We start from the raw sequence: 13,852 nt of genomic DNA, 5'->3' as shown, positions 1-13,852 counted from the left end.
CTTCAGATAAGCAAAATGTGAAATGTGAAAACATAAAGTGGTAAGTACAATTTGATACAGCACGAGGTTTGAGAAGACTGTATTTGGAGGTGCACAGTCTCAATTTATATCTTGGCATAACCACCAGAGTACTATTCCAGAAACACACACACACACTATATATATTATATATATCATATATACATAATAATATATTAGTATATATTATGTATATGATTTATTATATACATGGTTTACTATATAATTGAATACATCATCATATAATATATAATACATATTACATGTAATTTGTACTAGATATAATATATACATAGCATATACATGGCATGTGTGGTCAGTTGCTCAGTCGTGTCCAACTCTCCGACCCCATGGACTGTAGCCTATCAGGCTCCTCTGTCCGTGGGGATTCTCCAGGCAAGAATACTGGAGTGGGTTGCCACTTCCTCTTCCAGCATCTTCTTGACCCAGGGATCAAACCAGGGTCTCCTGCACTGGCACACGTATCCTGTACCACTGTGCCACCAACAGATTTTAATTATGAAGAACCAGTAAATAAGATATTAGAATGTGAACAATTCTTGAGAGACCCATTACACGCACAAAAACACTAGAAAAAGTTATCTGTGTTCCAAAATGCTTCTACTCTAGGCCATAAAATGTTATATGCCATCCATACGTAATCCATTGTTGCTGCTGCTGCTGCTGCTGCGTCACTTCAGTCGTGTCCGACTCTGTGCGACCCCATAGATGGCCTCCCACCAGGCTCCCCCATCCCTGCGACTCTCCAGGCATGAACGCTGGAGTGGGTTGCCATTTCCCTCTCCAATGCATGAAACTGAAAAGTGAAAGTGAAGTCGCCCAGTAGAGTCCGACTCTTAGCGACCCCATGGACTGCAGCCTACCAGGCTCCTCCGTCCATGGGATTGTTATCTACATTCAAATATACCACTATCTCCCTTTTACACAAAGTTCCATCAAGACAGCCTCTAATAAAGGGGAAGACTATAAACCAAATCATAGATTTAATTCAGTTTCATTTACAAGGTACTCAGCTATGAATCAACTGGAAAATTAAATTAATGGCTATGCTAGTCTCCCCAAATGTTCTTAGTTATCTGTCAAACAAAAAAGAACTGTAAGTAAAATTTAATGCTGAAAACATAAACACTGTATGTATACAATTGCTTTCATGGTAGAAAACTGTCTGCAAGGCTTAAACACAAATGAAATACCAAAGAGGCCTCAATAAGCTAAAGTCATACAAAGGGTACAACCTTTTTAAACACTGAAAATAAACACACACTCGTGTGTGTGTGTGTGTGTGTGTGTGTGTGTGCTTGGTTGCTCAGTTGTGTCCAACTCTGCAATCCCATGGACTGTAGCCTACCAGGCTCCTCTGTCTATGGGATGTCCGAGGCAAGAATGCTGGAGTGGGTCTCCATTTCCTTCTCCCGAGGATCTTCCTGACTCAAGAGATCGAATCTGCATCTCCTGCATCTCCTGAATCAGCAGGGGGATTCTTTACCACTGTGTCACCTGGGAAGCCCAAAGTCCACTCGTGTACAAACAGAAATAAATTAGAGCTTCCTTGAACTCTAGTCAAGGCTATGGTTTTTCCTGTGGTCATGTATGGATGTGAGAGTTGGACTGTGAAGAAGGCTGAGCGCCGAAGAATTGATGCTTTTGAACTGTGGTGTTGGAGAAGACTCTTGAGAGTCCCCTGGACTGCAAGGAGATCCAACCAGTCCATTCTGAAGGAGATCAACCCTGGGATTTCTTTGGAAGGAATGATGCTAAGGCTGAAGCTCCAGTACTGTGGCCACCTCATGCGAAGAGTTGACTCATTGGAAAAGACTCTGATGCTGGGAGGAATTGGGGGCAGGAGGAGAAGGGGACAACCGAGGATGAGATGGCTGGATGGCATCACGGACTCGATGGACGTGAGTCTGAGTGAACTCCAGGAGATGGTGATAGACAGGGAGGCCTGGTGTGCTGCGATTCATGGGGTCGCAAAGAGTCGGACATGACTGAGTGACTGAACTGAACTGAACTGAAGCAAACAAACCCTGCTGGGCCATTACCTCTGAATGTGGATCCTTTAGTCCTCATCCTTATGCGTGGACTCCTCCACCTAGATTCTAGGTCTACTCAACAAGAATTATACACGGAGAGACAAGGCCTCCAGAAAGAAGGAACCTGGGACAAGTATGGAGCTCTGTGTCCTTCATGGCAACCTCTCAGATCTTTAAAAAGGCTACACAGACACAGAAGAGGATCAATTATCCCCAAAGATGCTCCGACCTTCTGGAAAACTAGCAGTTTGTGGTATTGTAACCCCCAACTGAAACTTTTTTAGGTAAAAATAAATCTGGGTAGGGCCTCCTTGAGAAGTGGGTCACTAGGAAGCTCAGAGTATTAAGAAGCATTGGTGCAAAGATTAGTCTTAACACCCAAACCTTCTGCATGAAGACTTCAAGTCCAAAAGATCCTGAGTGTTTTGTCTCTACCTTCCTTCTGATAAAAAGGGAAGGGCACGAAAAGGTGTAACTTACTAAATTCCAAATGTCTTCAGCCTTTAGCTGAATTAACATTGCCAATTTAGCAGAATTACAGGAGAAGATATCTAGATAGGAAAATCCACAAAAGTTTTTTCATGGTTTGACACCACAAACACTGTAAACATTCAAGTGACCTTTAGATGCAATGAAATGGCCCGTTTTTATTGTTGCTTTTAAATCAGTTTTCACCTTCCTCAACCTCCCAGATACTTCCATAGCATCCAGAAGCCTTTCCTAACCTTGTGACTATTAAAACAGACATAAGACACACATACACAGGCGATTCTACAAATTGAGTGAAAAGTACAAAACAGTATATAGTGGATGATTTCATAAAGTATGGGAATAAGCTAAACTGATCTCTGCTATTAGAAGTCAAGTTGAATGGCATCACTGACTCTATGGACATGAATTTGTACAAACTCTGGGAGATAGTGAAGGACAGGGAAGCCTGGTGTGCTGCAGTCCATGGGGTCACAAAGAGTCGGACACGACTCAGTGAGTGGACAACATATAGTTGCCACTGAAGGGATGGTTAAAATTGAAGAGGGTGTCCCTGGGATGCTGGAAATGCTGTGTCTTGGCTGAGCACTGATTCAATACTATGATCAATAAAGGAACACTCAGCACGGTCCCATATACATCTGTTATTTCTATAAAGGGTGAGTGTGACTGTGTGAAATTTAAATTCTGAATTCCTTGAAATATGAGAAGACATGGGAACCTAATCTTGGAGATGCTCTTGTTGGTACCAAAGGAGCTATGAAAGCCTAATACTTTGGTGGCAGAAAACACACTTCTCTTTACTTACTGGACCGGAAAGCCATAAAGAATGAACTGCAGACTTTGAACTGTTGTGTTAACCAATTAAGACAACAAAAGAAAAAAAAAAAATTTAAAGTGGTCACAGCCTCTGGTTTATTAAAGATTTGTGTTAAGCAAAGGGATTATATCATATTCTTCAAACTTAATAAATTTAATGTTTTTTAAGTCATTTATTTCAGAGTTTGCTTTAACAGCTCCCTGACCCAACTAAGAGACATTTAGTTTGCAATTACAGTCAAGCCAAGTGTATCCACCCACCAACAATAGGTCAAGTTACCAAAAAAAAAACCAAAACAAAACACAGTTCTAGGCTTTCTGAGCAGCAAACAAATCAGTGGGTATTCAGTAACCCCACAAAACAGTCCCATAAACTTGTTGTAGGTGTGGCCATCTATATGTTTAAAAGATGCCAACTAATTTCATTTGTGGGAGAAAAGGTAATTCGAACATGGAAAACCTGCCATGAAACATTAAAATATTTTACTACTTAATGATAGAATCTCTTGAATGTACTTTTATAAAGAAAAGAACACTGAACAGACACAGTTTCAAAAAAAAAACAACACACACAAAAAACCCCAAACAACAAAAAATGTGAGTTCGGTGAGGTTTTTGTGGCTCTTACAAAGTATTTTAAGTTCCAAAATTCATTCAAAAATTATTTTTTGAGTACTTATCAACACATTATTTGTTGATCAAGACAATTTGAAGAACATCATGAAACTGATTATGAATCATTTACCTGGGATTATTTTTTCTTCTCTAAGGAAAAAAAAGAAATATATATATAATGAAAATCTTAACCAAGTATTAAATTTTGGTTTCAGAGGTCAAAATAAATTAAAATATTCAAGGTCAAAATTAAAGAATGAAACTCAAAAGTTAACTATTTTACAAAAATCTTATAAACTCAGTAGTGAGGAACTGAAATTTCCTTCTACTGTGGTATTTGTTCCCTGAATATCAAGGAGAAAACCATGGGCTTTGCAGTCACGCTTAACTCTGCTATAAAGAGATATCATTCCACTCAGGATTCTCACAATAAATACTCAGACTGTCTGACTTTCTTTTATATCATCTCTATAAAATGGGAATAAAACCACAAGGTTTTATTTATATCACAAGGTTATAGAAATAATTAACTAAGGTAATTTATTAGTTTCTTCCCTGAAATTAAAAATATTTCATCTTTAAGGTTTTGTATTATTATACCAGACACTGTTTTAAAAAAAAAAAATTGAAGAGATGGCAGCAAATTATCTGAAGTTTCAAATAGTTTTATCTGGTGTATGTGCTCTTTTGAGTTATATGAATGACCTACTGACTATTACTAAAAATAAACTGTTAAAAGTCTTAGAATTGACTATTGGGGAAAAAAATTAAAACACTGAAAAGGCATTTCTTAGAATCCTTACTGGAAGTAATAGTATGAATTTATATACTTTTTAAAAAATGTGTGAATCATTATTTATTTTCTAACCAATTTTACTGTGGTATAATTTACATACAATAAAAATGCACCCATTTTAAGAGTACAGTTCAAAGAGTTTCAAAAAGTATACATTCGTCAACCCATCACCATCAAGATCTAGAACATTTCTGTCACCCCCCCTCAAATTATCTCCTGCGCCTTTGTAACCTATCTCTTGTCTCCATGTCCAGCCCCGGACAACCATTAAACTATTTCCTGTCCCTGCAATTTAGATTTCCCCCTTCCAAAATTTTACAAATTTCAACACTAAAGCAACAGAAGAACATTGAATAAACTCAAAACTTATTTTAATAATGACAAGAGTCATTTCACATTTTCAGTTCCAATAATATCTGGAACAAAGATTCCAAATTACGATCCTTTAACTTTTTCTTTTTTTCACTAATTCTTTAATCCAACAAAACATTAAATTATATATCAGCATTGGGGTATATATAAAACTATATAAAAGTTTTAAATGATGAATATCAAGTATAATTTTTTAAAGAAACACAAAAGCAAATATTAAAACTACAACCATAAAAATATATGAACTTGCTAGGTCAAGGTGCCATATTCCTTCTTAAAAAAGTTTTTTTTTTTTAATTTACAAAGTGTTAGTTTCAGCTGTACAGCAAAGTGATTCAGTTAAAAATATATGGTTGTACATAAACATGCTACAGTCAAGTTAATTTTTTAAATTAACATGAAAACAATACTAAAATTATAATATATAGTAGTCTAGAAGTACACTATTACTGTCTATTATTTTTAGCATAGGCAGGTATATTTTGTAAAAGAAAATCTAAGAATGGATCATGGATCAAGCACTTCTCCAAGTCACTCAATTATGAATGCCATATTGTATTTATAATAGCACCTCCTTTTAAATGACTCAAGCTGTTTTAAAACCCCACTAATTCTCCCAATGCTACCTGGGAAAACCCCAAGTTCAATAGCTTCCTTACTGGAGAGTGTAGACCAAAACATTCGACTCTAACACTAAATGTTTTTCTGAATCTCAAGTTCTAGGTACTAGGTAAAGTCTACTTTAGATAACTTTTTCACTATCAGAACAGATGAAAAATTAAATATTCATTCATTCAAGAGAATGGAAGAAATATCATAATGGGTTAACCAGCCAGTATAATCTCTCAGGTGGTTAATTCAGCATAGTGTGGTCACTGCATGATACAACATGGAAACTATTACATATATTTATGTATATTTAGCCAATCTTTCTTGAATTTACTTATAAGCTCAGCCTACTACTGGCTGTTCTCAACTCAACTTTAGGATGTTCTCTAAGTCAGTTCAGTTCAGTCGCTCAGTCGTGTTCGACTCTGCAACCCCATGAATCGCAGCACGCCAGGCCTCCCTGTCCATCACCATCTCCCGGAGTTCACTCAGACTCATGTCCATCGAGTCCATGATGCCATCCAGCAATCTCATCCTCGGTTGTTCCCTTCTTCCCCTGCCCCCGATCCCTCCCAGCATCAGAGTCTTTTCCAATAAGTCAACTCTTCACATGAGGTGACCAAAGTACTGGAGCTTCAGCTTTAGCATCATTCCTTCCAAAGAAATCCCAGGGTTGATCTCCTTCAGAATGGACTGGTTGGATCTCCTTGCAGTCCAAGGGACTCTCACGCGTCTTCTCCAACACCACAGCTCAAATGCATCAATTCTTCAGCGCTCAACCTTCCTCACAGTCCAACTCTCACATCCATACATGTCTCGTAGGTCATCTTCATCTTATTTCTACTCTGCTTAATTTTCTATTCAGCAATAGCTTCTATCTGTGGTCTACATCCAATTCTTCTTCATTCAGAGGCCCTGAAATCCCAATGATGATTTCAGTGGTCCTAACCTGAAGCTTTTCTAGGTACCTGAGTATGCCAAAAACATTAGGTGGCTTAACAATAATTTTCTTGACTGTAACCAGAGGTTCTCAAATCTGACTGCATATTACCCCATAATTTATTAAATCAGTCTCTACTGATGGACTTTCAGAGGTCATCTAATCTGATCTTTTGCAATTATAAACAGTGCCTCAATGCATACACCTATATTTGTAAATATCACATATATATCACGAATACAAACATATCTGTAAAAATGACTAGAGAAGAACTTGCTAGGTCAAGGTGCCATATTCCTTCTTAAAAAAGTTTTTTTTTTTTAAATTTACAAAGTGTTAGTTTCAGCTGTACAGCAAAGTGATTCAGTTAAACATAAATATATATATATATATATATATATATATATATATATATATGTACATGTTCTTTTTCAGATTCTTTTCCCTAATAGGTTATTACAAGATACTGAATATAGTTCCCTGTGCTATATAGGGAAGCCCATCAGTAGAGATAGGTCTACTAATAGGTCCTTGTGTTTATCTGTTTTATATATAGTAGCGTGTTATCTCTTAATCCCAAACTCCTAATTTATCCCTCACCCCTTTCCCCTTTCGAAACTGTAAGTGTACTTTCTAAGTGTATCTATTTCTGCTGTGTAAATAAGTTCATTTGTATTATTTTGTTAGATTCCACATATAAGAGGTCTCATATGACATTTTTCTCTGACTTACTTCACTTAATATGATAATCTCTAGGTTCATCCAAAAGGGCTATATTCTTCATGCTGAATGATATATTATCATATGTAATAAAGTATTGTCAGCAGCCCTCAAAAAGCATACTCAGTCTTCTGAGTACCTGAAAATCCCTGCATTTCAGGTTAAAAATTAGTCATTCCAAAGTCTTTGAAAGGGAATCATTTTGGGATATTTTAAGCAGCCCCAAGAGTCAGAGAACTAGACAGTCCCTTAGAGATCAACTAATCCAACCAGGCCTATGGTTTTATTATTGAGGAAAATGAGGTCAGCAGAGTTTAAGAGACTAAACTACATCTGGACCAGATTAGAACCTCAGGCTTCCTGCCCTTGACTCTCACTCTTGCCCTTGACACTATGTCAAGGCAGCTCACTTGCCTAGAACAAAGGTATTATTTACTCTCGGTGCTCAAATCACCTTGGATGACACACACAAAGTTATCAATTAACTATCAGTTGATAGTTCATGCCAAACTGTGATAAACGTTGCGGGGGACATGTATGTGGATAGTAGTTCTCAACATCTATGCTGTGTGTGTATATATATGCAACCCAAGAGCCTGGGTGCTCTAAAATACAGTTGGAAGCTCAGAGAAGTACTCTGGGTCCTAAAGAGAGTAACAAGGAAGAACTGAGATCTATTCATGCACAACCTAAAATAGAGCTTAAAAACTAGATTGTAACAAAATCATAAAGTTCAAATTTTTCAAAAGGTCCCATTTAGATCCTGAATTCACCTTCTGCCTGCTTTAAACTCATCACTTTATATGTGTAGAAGATGTAGCTTTTACTACAATATTTATCTGTATCTTCTTCCTCCCTGGCATGAATAGGTTTGTTTAATTTAAAACTTATCTACATTTAGTTAAATACACAAAGACTAGCATCCGCTCAAATTAACTGAAAAATTCAAACAAAAGTAAGTTTGTAGAAGAAAACAAACAGAAATGGGAGGCGTAATGATTTGTTGGTACAAATTATGTTTCAACTTACAGTTCTAAAGCCAACTTGAAAACTGATTCTAGAAGGTATACTCATGGCAGATGTGAAATAATTATTCAAATAACAAAATCTAAATTCCAAATCTATCCTATCGGATGGACAAAATTCACCACAAGTCTGTGCAGTGCTTAAACTTGATTAATTCTTGTATTTGAGCCAAAAGAGCAAATTTGAATAATGTTAACTTAGGCAAACCCATAGAAAGTAGATACAAACACTATATTTCTTAAATAACAGTTGATTTTTCTTTAAAATCACTCTTCTAACTTGAGACTATCCCTTTGAAAATAGGATGGGGATTTGAGTTACTCAGGATTTCTTTAAAAGGCATTTTAAAGCAAGATTAACTGTTGGTTTAAGTCTTGACATTTCCCGATTAATAACCCTAAAGCTTAATGAGGCACAACAGATTTAAGAATTGAAGATTTTTAATGAAAACGGAAATTAAGGACAGTCTGGTGCAACATACTGTCACCAAAAATCTGTTTTAAATAGAATTGAATCTCTACATGTAAAAAATACAAACTATCTAAGAAGACTTTCCCCTTAAAAATCTCAGTCCAAACTTTTAGAAGGCCAGGGCAGACTTTGATAAAAGTATGACAGTATACTCTGCAAGTAAATTCTAAACTTGCAGTTAAGGCCTAAAAAATTATATGTAATTTTAATTTGTGTGTATATCTATATCATTTTAAGATATGCCTATAATATTTCAGGACACACTAATTACTTTTCAAATTGCTTTTAGTGCATTTGCAGGGCACTACTGTCAGTAAGGGGGTTTCCCTGGTGACTCAGTGGTAGAAGAATCCACCCGCAAGGCAGGAAACGTGGGTTCAATCCCTGGGTCGGGAAGATCCCTGGAGGAGGAAATGGCAACCCATTCCAGTATTCTTGCCCAGAAAACTCCCTGGACAAGAGGAGCCTGGCAGGCTACTGTTAACAGGGTGGCAAAAGAGCTGGACACAACTTAACCACTAAACAACAACAACAACAACAACAACACCTGTTAGTAATGACCACGTGCCAGAAGTTTCAAAAAGGGCAAAGATACACATAAGGAGAAGAAACTGTGAATACCAATTAAGTTAATTCTTACTTTCAAAGGAACTTGAAATTCAAATAAACATAGAGAACACATAAATGTTTTATTCTTAAAATGACTGTGGTATCCTAGATTTTCCAGTCTAAAACAAAGCCTTTTTTTCCCCCCACATTTTATGTATTGAAATTAATGCCATGAAAGTCCATACCTAACATGGTTTGTGCATCTTTTTTCATAGGTCCTCATTCAGCATTGAAAGCAGAAATCTGTGTGATAAGACTAAGAATCTAAAATATTTATAAAACTTAAGGTGATGTCTTTGATGTTTCATAACCCATACAAATGTATTTAAAATAGAATAATGGAGCTATGCAGTTAAAATGAGAACCAGAAAAACAAAGAAAGCTTCTAACCTATTCATGACTGGATGGGTAGTAAAAGTATAATTGATCATTTTTCCTTGATGATAAATCTATTTAAGGATTTGAAAGTCACTTGTATGAAAGGAAAGCTTGTCATAACTTTGTGATATCCCTTGATCAGTGAAGTTTAATGCTCATATTCTGCACTTTTTCTTTTTTAGAGGACAATGCTAATGCCTCAAGCTAAAATGAGCAAGAATAGAGAAAATCTTAAAAGCTGAATATCATAATATGCAAAATTGACTAGAATTATGTAAATCTAGGTAACAGAATAACTCAACTAGTAAAGATTCTCTTAAAGTGAAAATAAAAGTGTTCCAAGTAAAACAAAGAACACTTCAGTTAATTAAAGGCATAAAGTCCTTTTGAATATTTAATTATTCTTCTTTAACTGGTCTGAAAAAATAAGGCAGCTCAGTATCTAAACTGATAACTTGCTCATTCTTTTTTATAAAACTCTTTGACTCCTTAGTCTGGCTTGAAGCTTAAAAAAAAAGAGTTTTAAAAAGCAGAGGACAGAAGAGTGGAGAGGGGCCATTTTCACATTGCAGATAAATCTATGTTATTCCAGTATGTAAAGCAGACCATTAGCACAAAGTCATTTCCAATCTCGGTGTGTACAATCCACATAGCACACTTAACCCTAAAACTCATGTTGCATGAACTGCTCTGCTTCCACCTCTAATGACCTTGTAAATCACTCAGTGTTATTGCTTGACTCATACCCATGAATTACCCAAATAACTTGATGACAAAGTTTTAATCTCCTCTTTCCTGGAGGTTTTTGAAAGTCAACCTCGGGTTGGCCTGGAATAAACTGAGAAAGAACATACAACAGAAAAGGGACGTGCTCGATTTGACGTTTATAAATTATATATATATATTTAATGCTTAAAAAAAATGATAAAATGGCCTACAAAATCCACACCTGGTTTCAAAGCAGATGACTCAAAGAAGAAATGAGATTGTTCCGTGGTACACAGATTAGTCCCATGAACCATTAGTCCCTTGGTTATTAGTGACCAAGAAACGTCTCCTCCTATCCTAACTTCTTGCACAATATTCAATTAAAACTTACTTTCAGATCAAAAAGTTAGTGAGCATACCATCCAGAGCTGGACTGACCCTCTTAGGATTTACTATAAATTGCCTATAAATAAGTAAGACCATGGTATGATGTTCAAAACATGTTTTTTAAAACAAGATTTTTCTAATCTACGACGTATTTGTTTTTTAAATCTGATGTCTGGGAAGATTCTTAAGTTTATCTTGTTTTCCCCTTAACTTCAAACACTTGAAGTAGCACTTTTTTCCTTCCTCCCCTTCAGCCTAACCTCTTCAATAAACCCCATTTTAAAAGAAGAAACAATAAATGAACTGACAGGAGGTGAAAGAACGAGGAGCGTGCGCTCCAGGAATAAAGGGCGGTTTTATAACAGGAGGTACTTTTGTTAGCAAGTGACTGGCAGGTCTCCTCCCCCAAGTTAGAAGAAATTCCATCCACTCCCCAAAAGTGCAGAGGCCAAAAATGTCCAGTGGAATAGTTCTGAAACCCCAGCGTCTGCAGAGAGCCGAGGGGGGCGGACTGGCGAATGGGGGAAGGGGAGAGAAAGAGACCAGCAGGAGAGGAAAGAACAAAAGGAGAAACCCAAGAAAGGAGAAAGGAACGGCGGGACCTGGGCGGCCCGCGAGCCAGTGGGAGGGAGAGAGCCTGAGAGTAGGCGAGCACGACCCGGGGGAGGCGAGCGCGGAACGGGCGCACCATGGACAGGGCTCGTCGCGGCCCACACCCCTCTAGGGGGCGGCGAGACGGAGCGCGCGAGACCGCGGGCGCCAGTCCGTTCCAGCCCCCGGCGCCCGCGGCCGGAGCGCGTCAGGCCCTGACCCGTGATGACCACGGAGGGGGGCGATCCGCACCATCTGTCCCTGCCCCGGTTGCCCCGGTCGCAGCGGCACTCCCGAACCGCGCCCGCACTTTTTGGAGCACTCGCCGGCCGGCCACCCCCAGCCGTCGGCGGTGCGCTGGGACCCCCCCTGGGGCGGATTCCCCCCGAGACCCCTTCAGGCCGTGAGGGCGGATACGCCCCTCTCCCGCAGCCACCTCGGGCCCCTACCGCCCGCGGCGGCACAAGCGGGACCCCCGGCCGGACCCCGCCCAGTGCGGGGGGTCTCTGCCGCGGCGCGCGGCTTCCCTTCGCCAGACCCCGCTGGCGGGCCAAAAGGGGCCTCGGGGCATCCCCTGGCCCGACGCCGCGGGAAAGTTGGACGCTCGGCCCGGCAGGGGACTCGCGCGGAGTGGGGAGGGAGGCTAAGACCTGCCTGGAGCAGGTGCTTCCCGCCGCCGAGGAGCCTCCCGGTACCGATTCCAGGGAAAGGCTGTCTGGCGGTCTCCCGAAGGCGTGAAAAGTGCGGAGGCTCCGGGTCAAGGCGCCCCCAGCACGCACGCAGGGCAGACGCAGCTGGACAGAGGGAGAGGAAAAATAGCCAAGTAACGGAACTTCTCCCCGCCCGGCGGGATAAGGGGCGTGCAGGGCCAGGGGCTGGGTGCGGAGGCGCGGACCCGCGTAGACTCGTTTGGGCAAGGGAGCGAGGTTTTCTTTTCAGGTAGGACCGACAGAGAAAATTGCGAGGGTAGGAAAACAGAAATAGCCAGCAATTCGACGCTGGGGTAAAGACAATAGGACTCTGGAGCCCTCGGGCACTGGGAGCCGCGCGGGTGCCAGGGTGAGGTGGGGTGGAGGCAAGTCCTGTAACTAAGATACCAGAGTGAGAATTTCGACTGCAAACTCGAGACCCATCCCTGCAGAAATAAACAAAAAAAAAATTGGAGCAAAGTGCTACGCGAGGGGTGAGAAGCGTAGAAAACTGCAAAACCGGAGTGCTAGCCTAGCTCACCCTTCTGCTGCCTAGAGACACCCTCCGGGAACTGGCTGGACCCCCACAGGGACAGTGGGGAGACCGTGATCAGCCCATTTGGGCAACCGCCAAAAGAGGCGCGGGAGACCGGCTGGCCCCGGGCGCCCTGCTCCGGCGCCCGGCCCGAGCCTCGTGTCTGCGCAGCTCCCGGCCGCGCGGTGCGGCACCTCCCTTCCCGGGTGCGCAGCCCGGCCCCGCAGCGGCGCGGGGAACAAAGGGACCCGGCGCCGCCCGCCCCACCCCGCCCGCGGCCCGGCCCGCGGGTACCGCCGCGTACCTGAAGCAGGGCCGCCAGCAGCGGCAGCAGGGTCCGCGGCGCTCCCACTATCCGGCACATGGAGGCGGAGAGGGGCCGAGCGAGGAGCCGGAGGCGGCGGCAGCGGCAGCACCAACAGCGGCGCGGAGAGACGGCTCCAGGCAGTTTCCACCCCCTTCCCTTCCCTCCCCACCCCACCCCCTTCTCCGCTGCTCCTCGCTCCCCGCCAATGGAGAGCGAGCTGATGACAAATAGCGGGCCGCGGAGTCCGCGGGACTCGCACCACGAGTAATAAAACAGACCGAGATCAAGGAGCTGGGGAGGGGGCGGGGGAGAAGGCGGGCGTGCGCGTGAGGGTGTTAGTGTGTGCGTGTGTGGCCGCGGTGGCAGCGCAGACTGCTCTGCTTCGGCTCCAAGCGCAGCGAAGCCAGGAGGGATGCAGGCGGCGGGGACCTTGGCCGGTGGAAGATGCGGAGGTGCAAGCGGAGCGGCGGGAGCTCCCCAGAAGCTCCGCAACGCGAGGTTTCGGGCTCGGGGTTTTGCTTCCTCCGGATCCCCTCTCCAGGGCCGCCCGGCACGGCGAAGACGCCGGCGAGAGCGCCGCGGGGAGGGCGCTCGGGGCCGTGCGCGCTGTGCCCACAAAGGGCAGCAGTCCCGCCGACCGGCGCCTCCGCTGCGTGGGGGCGGAAGACCGCTTCTTGGCGCCCCTTGCCGGTCCCCCCGGAGAGTTGGAGACTGTTCTC

General features: G+C 42.1%; 1 protein-coding gene across 1 annotated transcript in view; it reads right to left on the bottom strand.

The window, feature by feature from the left end:
- Positions 1-13,571, bottom strand: part of CDH2 (cadherin 2) — a 243,612-nt gene extending 230,041 nt beyond the window's left edge. Inside the window, exon 1 of the mRNA XM_018039719.1 lies at positions 13,131-13,571. Within this exon, the coding sequence (XP_017895208.1) occupies positions 13,131-13,190 (60 nt within the window). The 5' untranslated portion in view covers positions 13,191-13,571. The remainder of the gene's footprint in view (positions 1-13,130) is intronic.

The sequence above is a fragment of the Capra hircus genome, chromosome 24 (assembly GCF_001704415.2).
Source record: "Capra hircus breed San Clemente chromosome 24, ASM170441v1, whole genome shotgun sequence".
Lineage (NCBI taxonomy): Eukaryota > Metazoa > Chordata > Mammalia > Artiodactyla > Bovidae > Capra > Capra hircus.
The sequence above is the reverse complement of the archived record's forward strand: the minus strand, read 5'-3'. Positions and strand labels throughout refer to the sequence as shown.